This window comes from Parambassis ranga, chromosome 19 (assembly GCF_900634625.1).
Source record: "Parambassis ranga chromosome 19, fParRan2.1, whole genome shotgun sequence".
In the NCBI taxonomy this organism is placed as follows: domain Eukaryota; kingdom Metazoa; phylum Chordata; class Actinopteri; family Ambassidae; genus Parambassis; species Parambassis ranga.
This window is the reverse complement of record NC_041039.1, coordinates 6,503,852-6,527,445: the sequence shown is the minus strand read 5'-3', so window position 1 is coordinate 6,527,445 and position 23,594 is coordinate 6,503,852. Positions and strand designations below refer to the sequence as shown.

Here is a 23,594-nt window from a genome sequence, read left to right as displayed (position 1 = left end):
AGCCCCACATAAGCAGGGCATCAAAAAATTGAGACAAACTCTTGTTGTTCCTCTCCACGGAAATCTTTAGTAAAAGGCGAAAGATTTATACGATCTGAAGAGAAACAAGAGTGTACTGAAGATGAAGCGCTTTGGTCGTGGGTCACAATGGCGGTAACACACCTTTAAATCATGGTCCGACAAGCGAAAAACAAATATAAACACAAAACTCTGTAACACGTAATATAAAAGGAGCACATTACATTAAACTGTTATAGTCGAGTTGTGGTACACAAACAGCAAGTTTATGAAGTTTATAGTAACATTCAACGCTGCTGCGCAATGCATGCTGGGATTTTGAATAGACAACCCTGAAGTAAGCGTGAGGAAGGGAGGTAGGGGCGGGGGGGGGGGGGGTGAGAGGCGGAAGCTGGCAAAGCTGTTAAACGCACTTCCAGACACCAGGCGGTCTGTCAAGGAAGAAGGATGCCACTGGTCACTCACGCTTCACTAACTTCACCAACTTTGTTTTTTTTAGATATTTTTTTCAGGTTTTAGCTGGAAATTCATCAGCTACTGTAAATTAAAGGTTGTTTTTAAGGTGTTCAAGTCTCATGACCTCTGAATAAACTGTAAGAAAACAGGGAGATGTAGAAGCAACGAGAGAGAGAGAGAGAGAGAGAGAGAGGGAGGGGGGGGGGGGTGCTTCCAGTTTCTAGATGCAGTTTCTGGATTTGGCCTCGGACATTAATTTTAACGTGGGTGCAGCTATTGTATTTTAATCTCAATAAAACCATTTAACCCATATTAAAATGAATAATGGCCTTTAGCCAAATCTCAGGATATATAATTAATAAAGCAAAATCCTAAATTGTACTACTTGATGAGAAAAAGAAAAGGAAATGGAAAGAGGTCTCAAAATTTAATCCTCATGCATGTTGGTGGTTTACCATGTTGGTAGGAGGTAACATTTGTGATCTTTACATTTAACAACTTAATGACCCTATTAAATGTAAAAATCACAAATTTTACCTCCTACCAACAGGGTAAACCACCAACAATCAAGAATGCATGATTATTTAGTGCCATGGCTGTGCAGTCAAAAAATGTGGTTATAATGGAAGTCTATGGGACAAAAATGGTCACGAACAACACATTAGGGAGAAAAAATGAAAATCCAGTGCTGTGCAAAAACTAATAATGCAATAAAGTCAATTTTTTTTACTGGTTTGACATGACCAAGACTGTAAAGGTTAAAAAAAATCCAGTCCACATTCACCATTTCTATTAAAAATGAGCCATTTTGTGTGTGTTTTTTTTTTCAATTTATTTGCATCACCCCTTATAAAATTGGTGATTAAAGGGTTAATCCTGGGGGAAAATGATTTTTTTCACTACTGTTGATTAGAACTGCAGTTAATTAAAAGGTCTATGCAAAAAATATTTATCTGATATATTTTTAAAACCGTCAAAGTTAGGGGACGTTTTTGTCCCGAACAAGACATAAGGGGGTAAAATTTGCAAGACACGAATGCTGTTTGTTGGATTTGTATGCCAAAATGGTCCAGCTGGGATTCAACTGTCAATGTTGCATCTACAATAAAGAAAGGGAGGTTTGAAATGCCCAAACACAAAACCAACAACACAAACCCTATTATCAAATAGATCGCCATTACTACATTCTAGATGCATTTTCTTTAACAAGGAAAGAAAGCCCCACAAAAGCAGGGCATCAAAAAATTGAGACAAACTCTTGTTGTTCCTCTCCACGGAAATCTTTAGTAAAAGGCGAAAGATTTATACGATCTGAAGAGAAACAAGAGTGTACTGAAGATGAAGCGCTTTGGTCGTGGGGCACATTAGCGGCAACACACCTTTAAATCATGGTCCGACAAGCGAAAAACAAATATAAACACAAAACTCTGTAACACGTAATATAAAAGGAGCACATTACATTGAACTGTTATAGACGAGTTGTGGTACACAAACAGCTAGTTTATGAAGTTTATAGTAGTAGTATAGTACGTTCAACGCTGCTGCGCAATGCATGATGGGATTTTGAATAGACGACCCGGAAGTGCGTTTTTTTTTTTACAAATAAACTAAAACAAATATATATATTTTGAAACCTAATTCTGGTCGTCTGAGGTAAAAAGATAATTTGTATATGGTCGCATGATATTAGCGTCATCAGCACTGACAACGTTTGCGGTCTCATTTGTCTTAAAGACAGCGTTTAAAATTAAAGTTTGATATTTACTGTTGTGTTTCGTATCGTAGGATTAAATATGAAAAGCACAGACTTAATTTAACCATCAAAGACACGTTTAAATAAAAATTCAGAAATCTGGAAATGCTAACGCCTTTCATGTCAGATTTCGCTTCTGAGAGAAACGCATATAAAGTCCTCATTATTGGATTAAGCAACATAATGAAGAACTTTAATTCGCTATAAAAATCCAGTCTGAAACCAAATAGATCCGTTGTTTTCGTTTTGTCTAAAGAGTTGATATCACTACACACACAAACAATAATTGTAGGATACTTATTTTTCTTTCTTGTCAGTCTGGATACTAAGATTTTTTGGAAGCTATAGCGCTTAGCAGGCAGCAGGTGGTGCTATTTATCCGAATAACTTTCGGTTGGTCTTTCCCATTCAATTCATTTAGTCAGTAACAAGAATGTGAGACATGTAATCAAACACAAAGAGATCCAGGACATATAAATGTTCCCAAAGTTTCACATCTATTCCAGTATTTTCTCCTTCTCCTTCACAACCCAGCACACAAATATGGAGGGTCCACAAGTGTTGTTTCTTCCTCTCTGTTCACCCCGTGGATGTCCCTGGCAACTCAAGCAGCTATAATACCCTGATGTTCTCAGATGTTAAAGGATATCAGAGGGGAATACTATGGAATACACATTCATAACAGGACCACAAAGACAAAGAAGATGGAGAAGTCCTCACAGGCTTCACAGATGAACATCCAGGGATTGGCCAAGATCCGGAGCAGCTGATTTGATTCCCCTGAATCCCTGAGTGGCTTTATTCTAACTTAAACCTGAGGTGCTATTCTAAAGTTTATGTCAGAATGTGGTTTCTGAGCATCCACCCAAATATATGTGGGCTTGTGTTATTAGGTGAAAAGACATTTACAGAGCACCCTGATCCAGATAGTGACCATCGGTCAAAGGCCTCCTGAAACACACACACAGTCCTGCTGGCTCAGTGTGTATTACATGTGTGTATTTGCATATGTGTGTGTGTGTATCTCCACAGATAGCAGTGGGTTAAACATTAACAATGACCAGCTTGTAAAGCTAACACCAAGACAGTGAACCTTTGGAGTTTGATATGATGTGATCACACACACACACACACACACACACACACACACACACACACACACGGGCCCCTGATGACACGTGAACACACACACACACTCTACGTTCAGAATGACACAGCTCTGATCGGAGGGAGGTGATCTCTGAAATTGCTCAGGTGAGCTTCTTTGTTTTTCATCTAACTAAAGTTATATGTATATATATGTTTCAAATTAATGTATTGATGAATCAGAGAAAGAGAGAGTATCTTGAGTGTTGCTCACCCTCTCTTTTTTGCTGGAGTGTGTTGAACAGTGGCCATCAGAGAGGCTAAAAGCAGCTAACTTAGCAAACAGGCCAACCAGGATTAATGTGCTTTATAATGGAGAGAGAGAGAGAGAGTATTAGGGCAATTTAATTAATTCCTCTTTAGTAATGTAGTGGTTACTTAGATTGTTTTTGCTAAAAGGAAATGAAACAGCAGTCAAGAATATCAACAATGTCTTTTTCAGGAAAATGCAACTAATTATTTAGCTACACAGGATAGGAAGGATTTATTGAAATAACCCTTTAATCCCATTTAATCTACATTATAACCCTAATTGATTAAAATCCTTATCCTCTATTCATTTATTATCATCAGAATTTAAAATCTAAGGATTTTCATATCACATTCACATTGATAACCAATATTCTGCCTAGAGACTAGAATTCATCTACATCTGATACAACAACCAACCTCAGATGTCTGATCATAACTAAGATTTTTGAAAAATGTCAACATGATGCACTCAGCTGAAAAGCCTGGAGCCTTTTAAGTGAAATAAAATTCAAATCGATTGAATGAGCTTAGTGTCATCTGTATACAGTCTGCCAGGAGGTCAATTATGACTGTGGGGCAAGGCTAAAGTGATTAGCTGATCAATGTATCAATCATTGATGATACGTTTAGATAACTGCTGTGTCATTTAAGGGGTTTTGTGCAAGAATGCTCAATATATCCCCCAAAAAAATATGTATATAATGTAATGAGTGAATGATAAGGAAATTAAAATAAAGCTAAAAAAATCAAATTTATGTAAATACTAAGGTCCATATATAATCATTTCTAAATCACCATATGTGCTTCATAGCACATATGGGCCCTATACTTCCAGGTTCTCTGTTAGGAATTGCAACTTTCATATCATAACAATCACACTATATAATACTTTGAATTAAAAAAAAATCTGTGAATTCCAAAAATTTGATTGGATTGATCTGAGGTCACAGCAGCTCGACCATCGTCTTGATCAAACATGGCTGTGTTTGTGTGCCAGGCGCCTCTCTGTCAGCAGAGGGGATTGGTGGATTTTGAGTCCAGCTGCCTGTTTTTCCAACAGCTAACATCTTGTTTTATTCACAGTCACCAGTGTGTGTCTGCGGAGACACGATCACTCTGGAATCATGCAAACTCCTTCATCAGAATCCCAACAGCATATATCAAAGTCCAGTAGTTTATTGATGTCCTTAGTTTACTGTCTTTATGTAGTGATGTCCCTCAAAAACAATGACTCATACACATGTATGTAAAAAAAACCTCAGTCTACAACCACAAACATAAAGTCATACACTTGTTTGCTTTGTCTGATGTTGCTAAACCATTTGTAGTTTTCGGGCAAAGCCTCATATGCTTCCCCGAGAGGGACAGTGAGATGGACAGTTAGGCAGCAGTCTGTCCACCTTTTCTCTGTCAATGATTACTGAGCAGACCTTGACCTCTCTGCTGCTCGCTTCAAAACAGGACTCCTATCTGCTGTTCGGAGCAGAAAAACTAGCGCACAGTCTCACTGAGGACATGCCTGATTAAAGACACGCTGTTTTTCTGTGGTCAATGAGTCTGATTGAGGACACAATACCTCACCAAGACAGAGTCTCACTGAGGAGGCAGTCTCACTAAGAACACTGCCTTAGTGAGGACAATTTGTCAATTTGTAAACACAGTCTTTGTGAAGACACTTGTGAAAAATTATATGACTAAGGGAACAATGTCAGGACACACAGTCACAAGGACACAGTCTTGATGTGAAGACACAGAATTGACACAAGGCCTCAGTGAGCACAGGCTGCTTCAGTGTGGACACAGTGAGATGACACTAAGTCTCTGTGAGGATGCAAAGTCTAACATGGACATGCTTTCTCACCTCACAGGACAAAAAAAACTGACTAACACATTTGTTATTTTCTGTTTTTTTTTCAGTAAGCACCCCTAATTTCCCTGATTTATATTTTGCTGTCAATCACACTCAATGGAATCCAATCAGAAAGCAAGCGGGGATGGACTGGCAGGAACGCAGAAGGAAGCAGCACTTCGGGCGCTTGTGCAGCGAACTGGGTACCAACTTCTGCAGGTAGGACAGTGAACTCAGCACCTGGTTCACAAGCTGGTTCAGCTTCTTTAGGTTTCCATCACGGTGACTGATATTTTTTAGGAGAACGGCCAGAGGCGGTATGGAGGCCCACCGCCTGGATGGGATGGGCCACCACCTGAGAGAGGCAGTGAGGTGTTTGTGGGGAAACTACCAAGAGATCTATTTGAAGATGAGCTGGTTCCGCTGTGTGAGAAGGTGAGAGGATTAGGGCTGGTAAGCAGCCTCCTTTCACATGCTGCTCATACACCTGTTTGCATTTCCCCTCTTCCACACTTCAGTTTGGAAAGATCTATGAGGTGAGGATGATGATGGACTTTAACGGAAACAACAGAGGGTACGCCTTTGTCACCTTCAGCACCAAACAAGAGGCCAAAGCAGCCATGAAACAGCTCAACAACTATGAAATCAGGTCAGGGTGTGGTTCAGATTTAACTTCTTGGTTCTGTGATCCACCCTGATGACACATGTTCGACCTTCTGTCTTGCAGGAATGGGCGCCTCCTCGGCGTTTGTGCGAGTGTTGATAATTGCCGTCTGTTTGTCGGTGGGATTCCCAAAACAAAGAAGCGTGAGGAGATTCTGTCAGAGATGCGGAAGGTTACTGACGGGGTCGTGGATGTGATTGTGTACCCCAGCGCCGCTGATAAATCCAAGAACCGAGGCTTTGCCTTTGTTGAGTATGAGAGTCATCGAGCAGCTGCCATGGCCCGACGCAAACTGCTGCCAGGTAAACACCAAACACTAAATATTCCAGGAAACCAACGGCAGCGGTTGATTTTGTTTTTTTTTAGTGAGGGCCCTCTAGTCACTCACTAATATACATATACAGTATGAGTTGTGTAACCATTTGATGCAGGTGAGGTGTTTAATTCCCACAAGCAGGGACAAACTGAGCATGTGCAGCTATATCAGTTATTTTAAAGCAACACACATACCAGCATCCACCTGTTAGAGATGTCATAAAAGCAAACACTTCATAAAAACTTCATAAAAAGTCAAAGTCTGTGAACCTGTGTTATCAGCAGCCAATTACAGCCCAGGTCACTGAGTCAGTGTCCAATACAAGAAGAGCTCCAACGGGCTTCAGTGATAAGTTTAATGATATATAATAAAGGTTTTTCAATCTCTGGTTCCTCGTCATCTCAGGTCCAAACCTGTCAGTTTTCAGGAACAAATCTCTGTATCCACCTCTACTGTCATAGGACACATTATGTCCTCTCTCCCAAGTTGTATCTGTTCACCAGTAAGGACCTGTCCCCACTGTTCTTTGTCAATGGTAATGTCCACATGTGTCCTTTTGGCACACCTTTTAACCTCCATCTCAAATTGTATCCATCCGCCTGCTTCTCTTGTCCTCTCTTGTGGGTTATATCTATTTAACTTGCTTGTTATCACAGCTTATATATCTATTTATCTGTCCTCTGTCAAGTTGTATCTGATCCTGTCCTTTTGCACAACATACATCTCACCTGTCATCATCTGCCGACCTCTCTAGTTGTCTCTGTCTCAGGTCATACCCCATACCTGCTCTCATAATGTCCTCTGTCTCAGGTCGTATACAGCTCTGGGGCCATGCCATTGCCGTAGACTGGGCAGAACCTGAGGTGGAAGTGGATGAAGATACCATGGCAACTGTGAAGATCCTGTACGTGAGGAACCTGATGCTGCAGACCACAGAGGAGACCATCGAGAAAGAGTTCAATAGCATCAAACCAGGTACTAATAAGTTTTTAAAAATAAAATCCAGCCTGGTGAAAAAATTCAGAAAACATGTTTGTGTCACAGGTGCTGTGGAACGAGTGAAGAAGATTAGAGACTATGCATTCGTCCATTTCACTCAGAGAGAAGATGCTATCAATGCCATGAACGCTCTCAATGGCAAGGTCAACACCATCCCTCAAGACAAGTCAGAGGACAGCGGAGTTGTTGAGATTATATTGTTTTTAAAAATTTGTGTTAACTCATCTCTGCAGGTGGTGGACGGGTCTCCCATTGAGGTGACTCTGGCCAAGCCAGTGGACAAGGACAGTTATGTTCGTTACACCAGAGGGACTGGAGGACGAGGCGGTTCTTTGCTGCAGACTGACTACACTGCCTACACCTTGGGACAGGCAGGACCACAAACACAACACCCACTAACCCACCCAGCAGGTTTCAGGGGAGTTAGAGGACATCCAGTTCAATTAATCTACACCTCCTCCTCCTCCTCCTCCTCCTCCTCCTCTTTCTCCTCCTCCTCCTCCGCCTCCTCCTCTTCTTTTCCCTCCAGGTGTACGATCCATCAGCAGCGTATCTCGGGGCACCCGTGTTTTATGCCCCCCAAGCCTATGCGGCCATACCGGGTCAGTTCCGATTTCCGGCAGCCAAAACTCACATTGGAGGTCGAGGTCTGATTCGGACGCCGTCAGTTAGAGGTAAGGATGCACTTTGTTTACCTTACTGAAGGAACTGAATTAGTAGACGAGCTCACACTCAGGTGGCCATGTGAGCTGCTTTTACCTACCACTTTATTAAAACGCACAATGGTCTTATTTTAGTCTGAGCTCCTCTTCTTCTTCGACTAAACTAAAAACAATGCAATACATATTTAATGCAAATTGCTGCTGTCAGCTGAAAACCCAGAATCTCCAAATCAAAGAGAGAATAGCAGGTTTTCATAGGACAGCAGTTTCTATACAATCAAACAGACCTCTGATGGTGACTGTTTGTGACACTCCTCCCCTCAACTCTGATTGTTCAATCACAGCTATGCAGCAGGTGGCGCTGGAGTCAAAGAGATACTCACAGCCTGTCTGAAACGGGCTGGCATGACAGTTTCTGTAAATCTGCCACTGTTACGACAGCTTGATGAGGGGTGGGGCTTTGTAAACTGTCATTCACCAGTGTGTTGATCTGCCTGTTGCACTAAAAAAGTTCAGAATCAGCATTCATTATGTTGTTTTCCACAGAATCACAGAGAAACTTAAATTCATTCTGAGATGATATAAAGAAAAGAAAATATGGAAAATAAATCATCCTGATAAACAATCCTCAGTGACAGATGTAATGTTACCATGGTTACCACTGTACCTGTTCACTCTGATTGGATAATTGTCTGACTGTGTGATTCTCCTACTCACTTGATTTCTGGTGATTTGATTGATTTCACTGCCTTTTCGGTCTCCTGTAGAAATTTACATGACTGTACCTGTAGGGGCTGCGGGGGTGAGGGGGCTGGGAGGGCGGGGCTACCTCGCCTACACAGCTGGGGCTGTGGGACGAGGAGGTGGTGGCGGCAGCACCTCATACGGCCTGAAGGCGGACAAGCAGCCTGAAGAAAAGCTGTACGATCTCTTGCCGGGCATGGAACTGACCCCCATGAATCCTGCTGCCATGAGCCTGAAGGCCGCCACCATGAAGCCTGCACCACAGGTAAACAGCCTCTCACAGTTTTATTGTAGACTACTGACACTGAACTCACCACATTATCTGTAGAGAATGGAATGACATTCAATCAGGGGCAGGACTCCTGCGCTCCAGTAGGTGGCAGTGATGCATGTAAAGCCTCCACTGAACTATTTAATAGATGGTGCTCTTGATACAGTTTATTCCGAGAGTTGTTCTGCTCCTCAACTCCATACAATCCCTGCCCCGCTGCCCCCCTGCTCTCAAACTGTGCACCCCCCCCCCCCCCCCCCCCCCCCCCGGTCATGCTGCTCAATGACCCCCCCCCCCCCCCCCCCCACACACACACACAATCTAAGTTCTTTGATTTGATTGGATTTGATTTTGACGTCGTAATGTTACTTTAAAAAATGCTTTCAAATTTGTGAAATGCAGCAAGTTTAGGTACAGTGGTTAGGGTTACGTTAGGCTAGGCTTGATATTTGATTGATAAGGAATTGATGAAGAATCTGTCTTGTCACAACATGTCTACCGCTTTGATCACCATTTGCTAACCCTAACCCTTTGTTGTCTGCCCCATTGATCAATGCTGGCTTGTTACAGTGTCACAGTGTCACAAAGCATCTGGAAACAAGATTGCTTCCACCACTCCTGTCTTATTATTATTAACTGTCTCTCAGAGCTTGTGACTCCTACACTTTTGTTCCCTTTATCCTGTCTTTGTAAGCTGTCTTCCTGACCCCTACCTGTGAAAAACTCACACTACCCACTTACCCCACCTGTGTAAAAGTTGTATCTTCACACTGCTCTGGGTCGGCTTATCTTCTCAGACCTAGACTTTGTGATTGTAAGTCAATGACCTTGTGGTAGCCAATATGATTGTGGGTAGGCTTCTAGTTGTGTCAATCAGTCAGACCTTACTGGCTTACTTACTTTCTTTCTCCTAAGACTTAGAAACTGTCACATGACCAGACATTACCTTCTGTCCCGATAGGGTGTTGTGCTTTCATCAAACATTAGTCTTCGACATCCATGAATCCTCTCTGACACATTTTTGTTGTTGGTCTGCCAGGTTCTGGAGGAGCTGTGTCAGAAGAATAACTGGGGTCAGCCAGTCTATCAGCTGCACTCTGCCATCAGTCCAGACCAGAGACAACTATTCCTCTACAAGATCACCATACCAGCTCTGGCTACACAGTACCCCAGTGTGTAAGTACTATTGAAGCAAATGCTATTGGTTTGTGTCAGTTGTATGCTTGTCATGTTTGGACTGTGTGTGTGTCTGCAGCCATCCCTTCACCCCCACTAAGCTGTGTGCAGCCGTAGAAGAAGCTAAAGTTCATGCTGCTGAGCATACCCTGCAGACGCTCGGCCTGCAGACAGAGGGCTCCGCCGATGGCAGTTGTGCTGCTGCAGCTGCTGTGGCCTCAGTTGCCTTCCCAGGTATGTGAAGGTCCGTACCCAAACTAACTCAACAAAAGCACTAACAGAGTCTTGCCTAATGCTCAGAATACACCTTTATACTCCTACAGGTTCTGATTAGTCGATAATCTGACTCATCGATGACCAAAAGTTTGTGAGTGTGTGTGTTGTGTGTCCCTCCCTGCAGGCTACACTCTGGCGAGCCCGGCGTCATCAGCTGTCGCCTCCCAGCTGAAGCAGGCTGTCTCTCTGGGTCAAGACCTGACCGCCTACGCCACCTACGAGGGCTACCCTGCTTTTGCTGTGGCAGCACGCCACACTGATGGATACGGCGTTTTCTAAAACAGCAGTTTCTGGAGAGGAAAGACACAGAGGCTGTGTTCATGCTATGATGCTTTTAGAGAAGGTAAAATTTAATATAAAAAAGATTGTAAAAGCAAAATAGTGTGACTACACCTTTATGCTGCTAGGTGCAGTTTTTACAGGAAGACAGAGGGTCTAATTATACAAGGCCAAGCTCTTCAGAACAGGAATGTTTTATAAAACGCTGCTGAAAAAACATTTGGGACTCGTCAGTTTGCCCAGAAACAAATTCCTCCTCCTCCTTCATTCTGTCTCTGCCCTTCAGCATTAAATTTCAGTCACAATTTGTACATATCTGCAGTTTAGTCTGTGATTGGCTGTAGGTTTGAATTAATATATTTTTGTTTTCTAGTTTTATGTTTACAACACATGTTTCTATTTTTACGCAGACTAACCCCAATACACTTTCATAGTCAACCCCACAGTCCCCTCTGATAGCTCATCACCTTAATGGCTCCCAGACTCAGTGCCACGGTGCATACAGAACTCCTGGTGTGGCTAACTGCTAGCTGCTAGCTGCTGATGTCAGAGCCTTGTGATTTCCGGTTAGACATTAACAAAGAGGAGATATATCAGTGCAAAACTTGGATGCATCATCCTTTTTCCTTCATCAAACCTGAACAGTTCTCCACATTGCTGACATCACATGCTTCATTGTCATGTCACATTTCCCTTGTAGAGGATCCACCTGCACAACCCCAAAATCTATCAGCTAATAATGAGTGCCTAGAAGTGACTGTGACAACTTAAAGATCAGTGGGGTTTGTAGTTTTTCTCACAACTGCACAGTTTATTCTTACATCATTCTGTACTTTTGGCCAATTTTTGGTTTTTAGTTCTATAAACTGTGTCACCTTTTTTGTCCCCTTCATTTTTAATGATTCATTTTTGACTGCTATTTCACTTTATGGTATAGAGAGGCCAGTTTTGTAATGGACTCGTGTCTTTAAAACATCTGGATGTTGTGTTGGAGTATCCTGGTTGTTTTTCTTCTTTGTTTCAGTATTTTCATGTTCATGGTATTTGTTGTTGTTGTTGTTGTTGAGATAAATCTGCCAACATGTTAGAAATTCACTACTACTATATTATTACTAAACTGTGGTCTGCCTATTAAAGGTGACCTGCTAAAATGAAAATAGAAACTTGTTTTTAATTGAAGAAATCTCCTGTTTACAGTCAAACATGACAAAACCAGTTGGTCTTTCTGTGACATTACACGGATTTAAAAGCTCCACTTCTTTTATTTGTCTTGAAATGTTTTTGAACTTTTACATTTGACGACACATGCTGACACCTGAGCTGTGAACATGCCAAAGCAGAGACAGTATTAAAGTGTGTGAAGCACTTAGAACTTATTTTTTTATACCACGAAAAGGAAGATTTCATATCCAGACACTGTTTGTATAGAGGTGTGTTAAAATTCTCTTCATTGCCGTAATTGACCTGGAAACACATGCAAATCTGTAATGAGCAGAGAGAATTGTGGGTATTCTTGAGGGTTTTCATGTCATAAAGAGGAAACTACTTTGCTTAATCGTCTCTTTTTATGATCCATAATTTTCCCCAAAATAAACACAATAAACCCTAAACTCTACCATGTTGTTTGTTTTTATTCATTATATAATACAGTATGTTGAATTTTACAACTAATGAAAGTAAACATGCAGTTCCCTTATTGGCTACTGCTGTCACTATTAACAGGTGTTTAAATGAATCACAATAAAAGTTTATCAACACCTATAAATGATTTAAAAATTATGAGTGTTAAAAAAACTTTATTTCATCATGTAAAAGTGCTCTTCAGGAACCAGACACTGATGGCAAACATGATCAAATATTTATATAAAGGAGGGACACCTCTGTATTTACTGTTGTATGACCACAAAGGTATCAGAATACTTAGAGCGATCAAGTTCCAAGCTTCCGATGTGCTTCTGATTATTCCCCAATTCTGTTTGTTTATTTTAAGTTTCAAGAAATGAGAGGCATCATCAGAAAAAGAGAAAGATTACACATACTGGAAGAGTGTCATTTAGTCAGATCTGAACAAGCTCTGCCCTGCATCTGTGGAGAAGTATGACTGGATCATGAAAGTCTTTAAAATATGATTTAAAAATAACAGTAATGTGACGACACTTTAAATGATGCCTCTTTGAACAGGAGAAGGAACTGGTGAAAAACAAATACATCATTGGGTGTTTCTGTCAACAGCTGCAGATTTCACATGTAAGGTATGCGTGTCAGTATTGCGGGGGTTATATAAACCCTATAAAAGGGTTAAAAGCATTAATACCAGGACAGGCGGGCAGACGCAAGGTGACCGTGAGCTTAAATTTTAGAAGAAGTGATTTCAGGTGAGTTCAGATCAGGAGACATCACACTTAAGAGAAGGAATATTTACTTTTTAACTACTTTATGTTACCTTACTTAATTTATGAACAGATCGTGGTTTGGACTGAAAAATGTATTTTACATCTGTCACCATTTTTAGCTTCCATGATTATGAATCTGACCCTGAGCAGCACATTTGACATGAATATATAGATATTCAAAATGAAAAAGTACACGCTTCATGACCTGAAAATGTTTTTGTTTTTATGTTCTTATCTCTCAGGGTGTTAATCCCAGGAGACAATGAAGGTAGGTATTAGTGAAAATCCAGACTCAGCACCAATGTGTCCTGGCAAAACGGAGCATCTGTTGCATTGCAGCTCTCGTTTGTCGTCATCCTCATCATGGCTCCATTGCTGAGCAGTGGCAACAACCTCAACCAGCCGCTGGACTGCAGCGACATCTACCAGCAAGACAAAAGCAAACCCAGCGGAGTGTACACCATCTATCCTGTGGGAGAGAGGTCTGCTGTCCAGGTACACTCTGGGACACAGGCTCTGATGACATTAAAACATTGTTACAGACTATTTTCATCAAATGGCTAATATGATGTGTGTGTGTGTGTAGGTGTATTGTGACATGGCTACGGCAGGAGGACGCTGGACGGTGAGCCTGTGTCGAGTGACTTTTTTAACTTGATCACCTCCTGTTATAAAACCAACAGATGTATTGAGTCCATCTGTCCTCCTGCAGGTGATCCAGAGGAGGATGGATGGATCAGTGAACTTCTACAGACCCTGGGATTTCTACAAGATGGGCTTTGGTAGTGCAGCTGGAGAGCACTGGCTCGGTGAGTGTGTTTCAGTCATTGATCAACAGCTGCCTACAAAACAGTTCCTGTTTCTTCATCACCACTGTGTGTGTGTGTGTAGGTCTTGACAACATGCACTACCTGACGAACAAACAACAAAAATATGAATTGCTGGTTGACATGGAGGACTTTGAAGGGAAGAAGGTGTTTGCTCGCTACTCTTCATTCAAGGTGGGCCCTGAGTGTGACGGATACATACTGCAGGTATCTGGATTCACTGATGGAGGGGCAGGTGAGTTAATAACAACGTATGCTGAGACTACATTTAATGCCATTGTGCAAACTCTTTTTGTTGTTTCTGCAGGAGACTCTTTAGCTTCTCACAATGGGCAGAAGTTCAGCACGTTTGACAAAGACCAGGATCTCTGGCCTGACAACTGTGCCAGAAAATTTGTGGGGGCGTTCTGGTACACTGCCTGTCATCATGCCAACCCCAATGGTATTTATCGCTGGGGGGCTGACAACTCCCTCTTTGCTGTGGGAATAAACTGGTACAGCTGGAAGGGACACGACTACTCCCTGAAGACCATCAGCATGAAAATCCGGCCTGTGCAATGAATGTACAGCAGAACATCAGATGTCTGTCATTCTCTGCTCTCTTTTCTCACTCCTGTCAGTTGTTGGTTGTGAGCAGCCTGCTGACATTTGATGGAGGGTTCTAAAATCTATCATTGTCTGTTGACAATAAATGGGAAGCAAACAAAAATGCTGTGATGTCACTGTGTCTTTAGCAGCTGCTACATGGGATGGAGTGGTCTGTAGTAGACTACTATGATTCAATTCAATTCAATTTTATGTATATAGGGCATTTTACAATCAGACTGCAGGTCAGCATGCAGGTCTGGAGACCTGCAAAGAGTATGACAGCACACTCAGAACATCAGTGGCAGCCATCACTAATATGAAGCAAGACTGCATGACTTAGAGGTCCACTTCAGTCATAGCTACATAACCAACCACATGGGGCCGAGAGTTTAACTCAACCACCTAGATTGCCAAACTGTCTTTATGTTAACACATACACATGCATACACTACCAGACCTCCTCACTGATGGTGCAATTCAATATTGCAGGTAACCACCAGGTGTTACTGGTAGGGGTTGGTCTTTGAGGCTTTGTAACTTTTTCAGACAACCAGCAGAAGGCTGTAAAGCTTAACCTAGAATCTTAATGTTCAGACACAGAAAAAACAAATCATAAGCACACGTAACTTTGCTGCTGGACTAAATAAATAAAGTAACACAAACAAGGAAAGAGTGCAATCAGGCAACAGCATAGACTGGCCAAGCCTTCCTGATCAAGGCGTCACGGAAAACAGAAAAAGATGATCTGATCAGGAGGGCTGGCTCTGCCATTGGCTGCAGACAAGAGGTATCTGAAGCAGTTGTGGAGAGGAGGACACTGAACAAACTGTCATTCATCATGGATAACCCCGATCACCCTCTCCTCCCTGTACTGGACAGACAACAGGGCGCCTTTTCCAAAAGGCTCAGACAGCTTCGTTGTCATACAGATCGCTACAGGTAATGCCTCCTACCTCATGCAATAAGACTGTACAACACCTCATCTCTGTGCCAGAGATAACATGGACTCACTGCAGCAATGTACAGATTTTGCGCAAGGTTTAGGTTTCAACTTTAAAATTGCACACTGTTGTTTTTGTACTTATATCTTCATACCAAATTGTTCTGTTTAACTGTTTAGACTTATATTTATACCCATTTCGAAATGCAGACTTCTGCACCTATGTTTATTTTTTATTTTGCAGTAAATAATGTATATACTGTATTTTTTCCATTAGAGGTATATTTTTTGTATGCTTGAGTGCCTGTATACTACTGACGTTTCCCAGCTTGGGATAAATAAAGTATTCTATTCTATTCTATTCCACCCATGGCCAATAAACCACCTTTAAATGTACCAATTTGCTGCAAATGGAAAAGAACCTTTCTTCTAGCTTTACTGTGTGGCCATTACCAGGTACATCATCAAAGGGGAACTGCGTATGTTTTATAGCCACCTATAGACACCTTTGTGTCAGATTTCTGTGCGTCTTGAGGATTAGTCTTTATCACTCACAGCTGTTCAGTGAATGTTACTTCAGACTGATGAGTTTAATTACTTTCTTCACTAGAAAGTTTTATTACAGTTTTTTCTGATTGCTTAAACACTAACAATGATTCTTATAGCACAATTTCTAAAACTATTAATAGTTATAGCAAAATCACTCACTGAGTTTGCAAAACTAAAAGCAAAAAAACTGCTTTACACTCAATTTGCACTTTTGTAACACACAATTTGCAAATGTATAAATATAATCCACTTCACAGCATCTTTTTGCTGAACTGTAAACACAACTCACTGCTTTACACACAACTTCCAAATGATCAACACACTCCTAGTAAAACTATACACATTTATGGCTGGTATTTACACTATTTTGCCAACTGTCTGGCTACACTGTCACATGTGAGAACTGTTTTACATCATTAGTTCACTTTGCAATCAGCATGAGCACTGTGAATAAGACACAGGTAAGCTTCAGTGTGGAGAACAATGGAGGGAGAAGAAGACTGAGAAGAGTGAGAATTAGAGGAGTAACATGAGGAAGAGGAGGAGGACGAAGACTAGGACTTGAAATTAGAGGAAGAGGATGAGGAGGTGAAGAGGAAGGAGAAAGGGTAAGAAGAAATAGAATTACTGATGTCATCGGAGCTACAATAGTGGATCATGTGATCAACCATGGAATGACCCTGAGGGAAGCTGGACAACGGGTTCAGCCTGAGCCGCTACACTGTAGCAAGCATCATAAGGACATATTGATGAGAATGGGTTAGTACAGTTCCTTCACTCTAAGTTTTGTAGCTGTACCATACTCTAATGAGAAAAACAACAATACTGTACATGTAAAACTGAAACTGTTACTCCACAGAATTACTAGACATCCAGCATCTGGAAGGAGGCATGCGAGGATATGGACCAGGCATCATGTCAGGCCTGGATACGGCACTCCAGGAGACATGTTCCCCGGTGCCTTGGACTAGAAGACATTGCATGTGATGTTGATGAAATTCTGTGGCCGGACCCAAAGAGACAATGAGACTGATTTTCTCTCTCTCTCTCTCTCTCTTTCAGTGAAATTGTATGTTTTCTAGTGTTTGTGTTGATGTGTGTGAATAAACATTCATACTTGAAATTTGAATCCCTGTGTGTTTATAGAACTATTTATGACAAAAGTTTGACCTCACATGGACAGACCTTGTGCACAGAGAAAGCAAAAGCCAGATGTGTTTTCAGTTAATACCATCAGTGTGTAGTTGGCACATTGTGTGCTTAGTAATATGATGGTTTGTGTTAACTGTGTGGTACAAAAATACCATTTTTACAAAGGTTTGAAGAGTTAAGCAAGATGTATTAGCTTTTGCAAGAGATCTACAATGTTTTGCTGATTTGGTGTAAGGTTTTTTAATTTGTGTGTAGAGTTTTGCACAAATAGCCAATAGTTACAGAAATGTGCTTAAGCAATCAGAAAAAACTGTAACTTTAAATATTCTGTGGGTTTAGTTCTTTATTATTTAAACTGGTTTAAATAAATTTAATTATTGGTTTTGCTCTAGTTTAGTTTGTTTGTCTTAGACCGGTCTTTTATATTCTAAGTAATGGCTCATTTTATAAACAGCTGCTTTAGATAATTTCCCCTTATTTATCTCCATTTACTTCTATGTTTCCTTTGAGTTACAGTTTTTTCTGATTGCTTAAGCACATTTCTGTAACTATTGGCTATTTGTGCAAAACTCTACACACAAATAAAAAAACCTTACACCAAATCAGCAAAACATTGTAGATCTGGCCTCCAGTACGACTGTGAGGAACCTTGGAGTTATCTTTGATCAAGACATGTCGTTTGTCTCTCATATTAAGCAGGTCTCCAGGACCGCTTTCTTTCACCTGCGTAATATTACTAAGATCAGGAGCATCCTCTCTCAGAGTGATGCTGAAAAGCTCATCCATGCTTTTGTCACTTCAAGACTGGACTACTGCAACTCTTTATTGTCAGGATGTCCACATTACTCCATCAACAGTCTGCAGCTGATCCAGAACGCAGCAGCTAGAGTTCTGACAGGAAGCAGCCAAAGGGATCATATCTCTCCTGTCCTAGTGTCTCTTCACTGGCTCCCAGTGGACTCAAGAATACACTTCAAGATCCTTCTTCTAACCTACAAGGCTCTTCATGGACTTGCTCCATTGTATCTGCAGGACCTGATTGTACCATATGTTCCTAATAGGACACTCAGATCTCTGAGTGCAGGTTTACTAGTAGTTCCTAGGATTCATAGAAGTAGAATGGGAGGACGAGCTTTCAGCTATCAGGCACCGCTATTATGGAACCAGTTACCAATCTGGGTCCGAGAGGCAGACACTGCCTCCACCTTTAAGACTAGACTTAAAACTTTTTTGTTTAGTAAGGCGTACAGTTAGCCTTAGACCTAGTGTGTAGCACAGCTATGCTGCTCTAGGCCTACGTTGTCGGGGGGCACAAACATGATCCACTGAGCAGTTTCCCTCTCACCCTCTAACCTCTCCTTTTCTCTCCTTAGTCTGGCTCACACTGGTCTCAAGACCTGGATGATGACCTGCAGTCCGGCCCGTGAAGTCTCTCTTGCTCTACGTTGTCGGGGGGCACAAACACGATCCTCTGAACACCCTCTGACCTCTCCTCCACTCTCCTTAGTCTGGATCATACTGGGTAATATCGTCTCATAATCTGTGTTAACTGTCTTCCTTGTAGTTCTGTGCCTCGCTCTCGCTCTCTCTCTTTGCAGGTCTCAAGACCTGCATACTGACCTGCAGTCTCTCCTGTGCTCATCGACTTCACTAGCCCCTGCTGCTCATCTTTACTATCAGATTACTATTCCTACTTATGGACTGTAGCGGCAATGTTCTAAGCAGAAATAACAAAGCCACCTAGGCTGTGTGTGACAGGCTTTGTCTGACGCATGTTCATACTCGTTGCTGATTGAGAGAATCCAACATGCGGCTCGGCTTCGTTCATTAGTTTATTTCAGTCTTTGTTCAGTCACACGGAAGTCCATTTCTTGAATCTTTATAACAAAAAACTATGTGGTTGAAACACACGGTCAAAACAAATGGTTACAAAACACGGTCAAAAACTTTTTGGCGTGGCGTCCACACAGCCTTCCCAAACCATATAATCCAAGTGCACCTGTGTGCTTTACCTAAATAAATTTGGCTCCACCCAAGGACAGATGGAGCGGCCGCCCACTGGCAATTTAAACATAACGCCAATTTGCATCTAACTTAGGCAAATACTTATTCAAATTTATAAACCAAATTAAGGAAAAATACACAAAATAAATTATCCCCATTATGGCATCTACACATCCGGCCCCTAATTATGGGGCTGTAAGACACATAATTATTTAACCTAAATGTTTTAACCATTTTAACAATAACTAAAGAGTTCATGCCATCAAATACAAATAGAGTACAATATACCAAGTATAATATGAACATTATTATTCAGTCCAAAGTGCCTGTTTATGGGGCAGCGATCCGCCTACGCCCCTTAACTGGCATCACAGAGCAGGCAGAGCCTGCTCACAGGCCTTTCCAGAACACTGGATTTTGTCTTTACGGATACACTTCGCACCAGGCCCTTTGCATCCAGCCTAGTTTGTACCACTCTTCCTAAGCGCCAAGAACTGCGTGGGGCCTTTTCATCAAGGATCAGCACGACATCTCCAGGCTTGAGGTTTTGCTTTTCCTGGTTCCATTTCTGGCGCTCTTGCAAACTAGGTAGGTACTCTCGCACCCACCTTTTCCAGAATAAATCAGAGAGATTCTGAGTCTGCTTCCATCTCCTACGTGCATAACAGTCTTCTTTATTGAACAACCCAGGCGGCAGCAATGGCTGCTTCTTCAGCAGCAACAAATGATTTGGGGTTAGTGCTTCAAGGTCATTTGGGTCGTCTGAAGATGCAGTGATAGGCCTGTCATTGATTATTGCTTCCACTTCACAAAGGAGAGTTTGCAGACACTCATCATCTATTGTCTGTTCGTGAAGCACTGACCTTAAGACCTTTTTAACCTGCCTCACTTGCCTCTCCCACACTCCGCCATAGTGTGATCCAGCAGGTGGATTAAACAACCACTGAATTCCTCTTTTTGCAAGGACATCATGTATCTTTGTTTGGTTCATCTTCAGTATGGAAGCACGCAGCTCTCTTTCAGCTCCAACTAGATTTGTTCCATTGTCTGACCTTATAAGAGACACTTGACCTCTTCTGCACATGAAACGTCGAAGAGCATTTATACATGAGTCTGTGTCCAGTGTGTGGGAAACCTCAATGTGCAGGGCACGAGTTGCTAGACAAGTAAACAACACACCATATCTTTTAACAGTGCTGCGACCCCGCTTGACCTCTATGGGCCCAAAGTAGTCCATGCCAACACCTGTAAAGGGGGGGTTATCGGGTAACAGCCTATCTACAGGGAGGTCAGCCATTTTTTGGTTTTGGGCTCTAGCCTGATCCTTTTTGCACGCCACACACTTGGAGAGGATTTTTCTCACTGCTTAATTTGCTGCAGGTATCCAGTACCTTTGACGGAGGTGGGCTAGCATGTAATTCCTGCCGGAGTGGCCAGTCCTTTCATGTACATCCCGCAGCAGCAATGTTGTTGCATGATGATTTTTTGGCATGATAACAGGATGCTTGGATTCTTCTGGCAGAGCAGATCTACTTAGTCGGCCACCAACCCTCAGTAAGCCATCTTGAAGTACTGGGTCCAGCTTACGGATCATGCTTTGCTTTGGAACCAGTAGCTTTCCTCTTTGTAAAGTAGCAACCTCAGCTTTGAAGCTCTGGTGTTGACAGTGCCGAACAATTTCTTCTTCTGCTGCCGCAAGCTCTTTTACCGTCAAAGGACTTTGGTATAAAGGTTTGACCTTTTGACTCTGATTTCTAATGTTGATGACATGATGTGCCATTGTAGGGTCAGAACCTCTTCTTCTTTTGGATATGAACACCAGCTGACCTTTGACCCTGAGCATCCATGCTATGGCTCTTTTTAGGCGCCACCAGCTTGAGTAGTGATTTATTAACTTGTCCAGTGCACATGGGCCTTCAGTTACCTTTGCATGACACACTGTAACTGCCTTTCTCACTTCATCATCATCTTCAGATAGTTTAAAATCTCTGCAGCCATTTGTTTTCATTCTGCATGGGCCTTTTAGGAACGAGGGTCCTTCTATCCAAGTTTTGTAGGCCAGAAACTTCTTTGCTGGAAGTCCACGTGAAGCACAATCTGCTGGGTTTTCACAGCTTTCCACATGATTCCACTGGTTGACACTTGTAGCTTCCCTGATAACCGCGACTCTGTTAGCAACAAATGTCTTCAGCCTCAGTGCATCATTTGCAATATACACTCAACAAAAATATAAACGCAACACTTTTGTTTTTGCTCCCATGTTTCATGAGATGGACTTGAAGATCTAAACTTCATTCCAGATACACAATATTACCATTCCTCTCAAACATTGTTCACAAATCTGTCTAAATGTGTGATAGTGAGCACTTCTGCTTTGCTGAGATAATCCATCCCACCTCACAGGTGTGCCACATCAAGATGCTGATCTGACATCATGATTAGTGCACAGGTGTACCTCAAACTGCCCACAATAAAAGGCCACCCTGAAATGTGCATTTTGTTTCTGCTTTATTGGCGGTCTGGGGACTCAGAACCAGTCAGTATCTGGTGTGACCACCATTTGCCTCATGCAGTGCAACACATCTTCTTCACATAGAGTTTATCAGATTGTCTATTGTGGCCTGTGGAATGTTGGTCCACTCCTCTTCAATGGCTGTGCGAAGTTGCTGGATATTAGTGGGAACTGGTGCACGCTGTCGTATACGCCGGTCAAGCACATCCCAAACATGTTCAATGGGTGACATGTCCGGTGAGTATGCTGGCCATGCAAGAACTGGGACATTTTCAGCTTCCAAGAATTGTGTACAGATCAGGTAATATTGTGTATCTGGAATGAAGTTTAGATCTTCAAGTCCATCTCATGAAACATGGGAGCAAAAACAAAAGTGTTGCGTTTATATTTTTGTTGAGTGTATTTTAGCACAGCTGTGCTATCCGTCCAAAAAGCTGACGGCTGAAGATCCATCTGAAGCTCCTTTCTCAACACTTTATCCATGTTTACGGCTACCACAGCAGCTGCAAGCTCCATTCTAGGAGTGGTAGTTTGTTTTAGGGGAGCTACTCGAGCCTTTCCCATCATAAAGGCACAGTGCACCTGATTTTTATTATTTGTCAGCTTCAGGTAGGAAACTGTTCCATATCCATGTTCACTGGCGTCTGAAAAATGATTCAACTGAGCAGCTGCAACTTGTCCAAACTCTTCAGGTTTAATGCATCTGTTCATTTTAAAGGAAGACAGCAGGGGGAGCTGGTTCTCCCAGGTAGACCAAGCTTTTGCATATTCTTGAGGGATTTCTTCATCCCAAGACAACTTTGCTTTCGACAACCTTTGCAGAAGGATTTTTGCAGGAAGAACAACAGGAGCTAAGAAACCAAGTGGGTCATAAACAGAACTTACAATAGACAAGACACCTCTTCGTGTTACAGGTTTCTCTTTGTTAACGACTCTCACTTCTTTAGCTCTGTTATCTTCAGGCACAGCTTTCAACAGCGCACGGCTATTGCTAGTCCACTTTGTGAGATGGAATCCACCTGAAGCACATAGCGCTGTTAGATCTTTCCTCAAAGCAATAGCATTCTTTTCACTACTAACTGCTTTAAGGCAGTCATCCACATAAAAGTTCTTTAAAACAGTGTCCACAGCTTCATTCTCAGAATTGGGTCGGTTGTCTTGAGCTGTTCTCCGCAAAGCAAAATTTGCGCAGCTAGCAGAAGAAGTGGCGCCAAACAAGTGAACCACCATCTTAAACTCAGCCATCTCCTGCGTCAGATCCCCTCCTGGCCACCAAAGGAAGCGCAGAAAGTCTGTGTCCTCTGGAACTCTGACTTGATGATACATGGCTTCGATGTCGGCCATCATTGCCACTTGCTCCTGTCTAAATCGGGTCAACACACCCACAAGTGTGTTAGTCAAGTCTGGGCCTTGAAGTAGCTCTTTATTCAGAGAAGTTCCTCGAAAACTAGCAGCACAGTCAAACACTACACGCAGCTTTTTCTTCTGTGGATGGTACACTCCATGATGTGGAATGTACCACACCTTTCCATCCTGTCGACTGAGCTGTGATTCAGGCACCTTGACTGCATAACCCTTTTTTAGCATGTCACTAATGCATTCTGTATACTCTATGTGGAATTCAGAATTTCTGCTCAACCTTTTCTTCAGAGTGAGTGCACGCTGGACTGCTGCATCACGATTGTTTGGCATCCTGAGTTCAGTCCTTTTTGCTGGAAGCTTGATATAATAATGACCATCCTTAAAGCTCACAGATTTAGACACAGAA

At 42.1% G+C, this 23,594-nt stretch overlaps 2 protein-coding genes and 2 non-coding genes across 6 annotated transcripts; 2 read left to right on the top strand and 2 right to left on the bottom strand.

The window, feature by feature from the left end:
- LOC114452779 (U5 spliceosomal RNA) lies at window positions 1-114 on the bottom strand. Its single transcript, XR_003672356.1, has one exon. It is a non-coding gene; the product is annotated as a U5 spliceosomal RNA (small nuclear RNA).
- Window positions 115-1,691: 1,577 nt separating this feature from the next.
- Window positions 1,692-1,805, bottom strand: LOC114452778 (U5 spliceosomal RNA). Its single transcript, XR_003672355.1, has one exon. It is a non-coding gene; the product is annotated as a U5 spliceosomal RNA (small nuclear RNA).
- Window positions 1,806-3,332: 1,527 nt separating this feature from the next.
- On the top strand, window positions 3,333-12,476 carry a1cf (apobec1 complementation factor). 3 transcript variants are annotated; one of them, XM_028430767.1, is made up of 13 exons: window positions 3,333-3,481; window positions 5,543-5,693; window positions 5,775-5,909; window positions 5,993-6,123; window positions 6,202-6,440; window positions 7,265-7,429; window positions 7,499-7,596; window positions 7,687-7,824; window positions 7,983-8,127; window positions 8,883-9,124; window positions 10,170-10,306; window positions 10,386-10,540; window positions 10,707-12,476. In XM_028430767.1, exons 2-13 carry the CDS (start codon window positions 5,592-5,594, stop codon window positions 10,859-10,861), a joined length of 1,842 nt encoding a protein of 613 aa, XP_028286568.1. In that variant the 5' UTR covers window positions 3,333-3,481; window positions 5,543-5,591; the 3' UTR covers window positions 10,862-12,476. The 3 variants fall into 3 exon arrangements, with proteins under 3 accessions (XP_028286568.1, XP_028286569.1, XP_028286570.1); XM_028430768.1 differs by having other exon boundaries at window positions 8,907-9,124; window positions 10,707-10,861; XM_028430769.1 differs by having other exon boundaries at window positions 10,386-10,550; window positions 10,707-10,847.
- A 623-nt stretch (window positions 12,477-13,099) lies between these two features.
- LOC114451845 (microfibril-associated glycoprotein 4-like) lies at window positions 13,100-14,790 on the top strand. Its single transcript, XM_028430771.1, has 7 exons — window positions 13,100-13,236; window positions 13,497-13,522; window positions 13,594-13,749; window positions 13,841-13,879; window positions 13,967-14,063; window positions 14,146-14,316; window positions 14,389-14,790. Exons 2-7 carry the CDS (start codon window positions 13,517-13,519, stop codon window positions 14,640-14,642), a joined length of 723 nt encoding a protein of 240 aa, XP_028286572.1. The 5' UTR covers window positions 13,100-13,236; window positions 13,497-13,516; the 3' UTR covers window positions 14,643-14,790.
- Window positions 14,791-23,594: the final 8,804 nt, after the last annotated feature.

Coding starts and splice junctions, on each gene's coding strand:
- a1cf (XM_028430767.1), top strand. CDS start 5,592: ATGGAATCCAATCAGAAAGCAAGCGGGGATGGACTGGCAGGAACGCAG. Junction 5,694..5,774: donor CTGGGTACCAACTTCTGCAG/GTAGGACAGTGA, acceptor GATATTTTTTAG/GAGAACGGCCAGAGGCGGTA. Junction 7,825..7,982: donor CTGCCTACACCTTGGGACAG/GCAGGACCACAA, acceptor TTTTCCCTCCAG/GTGTACGATCCATCAGCAGC.
- LOC114451845 (XM_028430771.1), top strand. Junction 13,880..13,966: donor CGGCAGGAGGACGCTGGACG/GTGAGCCTGTGT, acceptor GTCCTCCTGCAG/GTGATCCAGAGGAGGATGGA. Junction 14,317..14,388: donor ATTCACTGATGGAGGGGCAG/GTGAGTTAATAA, acceptor TTGTTTCTGCAG/GAGACTCTTTAGCTTCTCAC.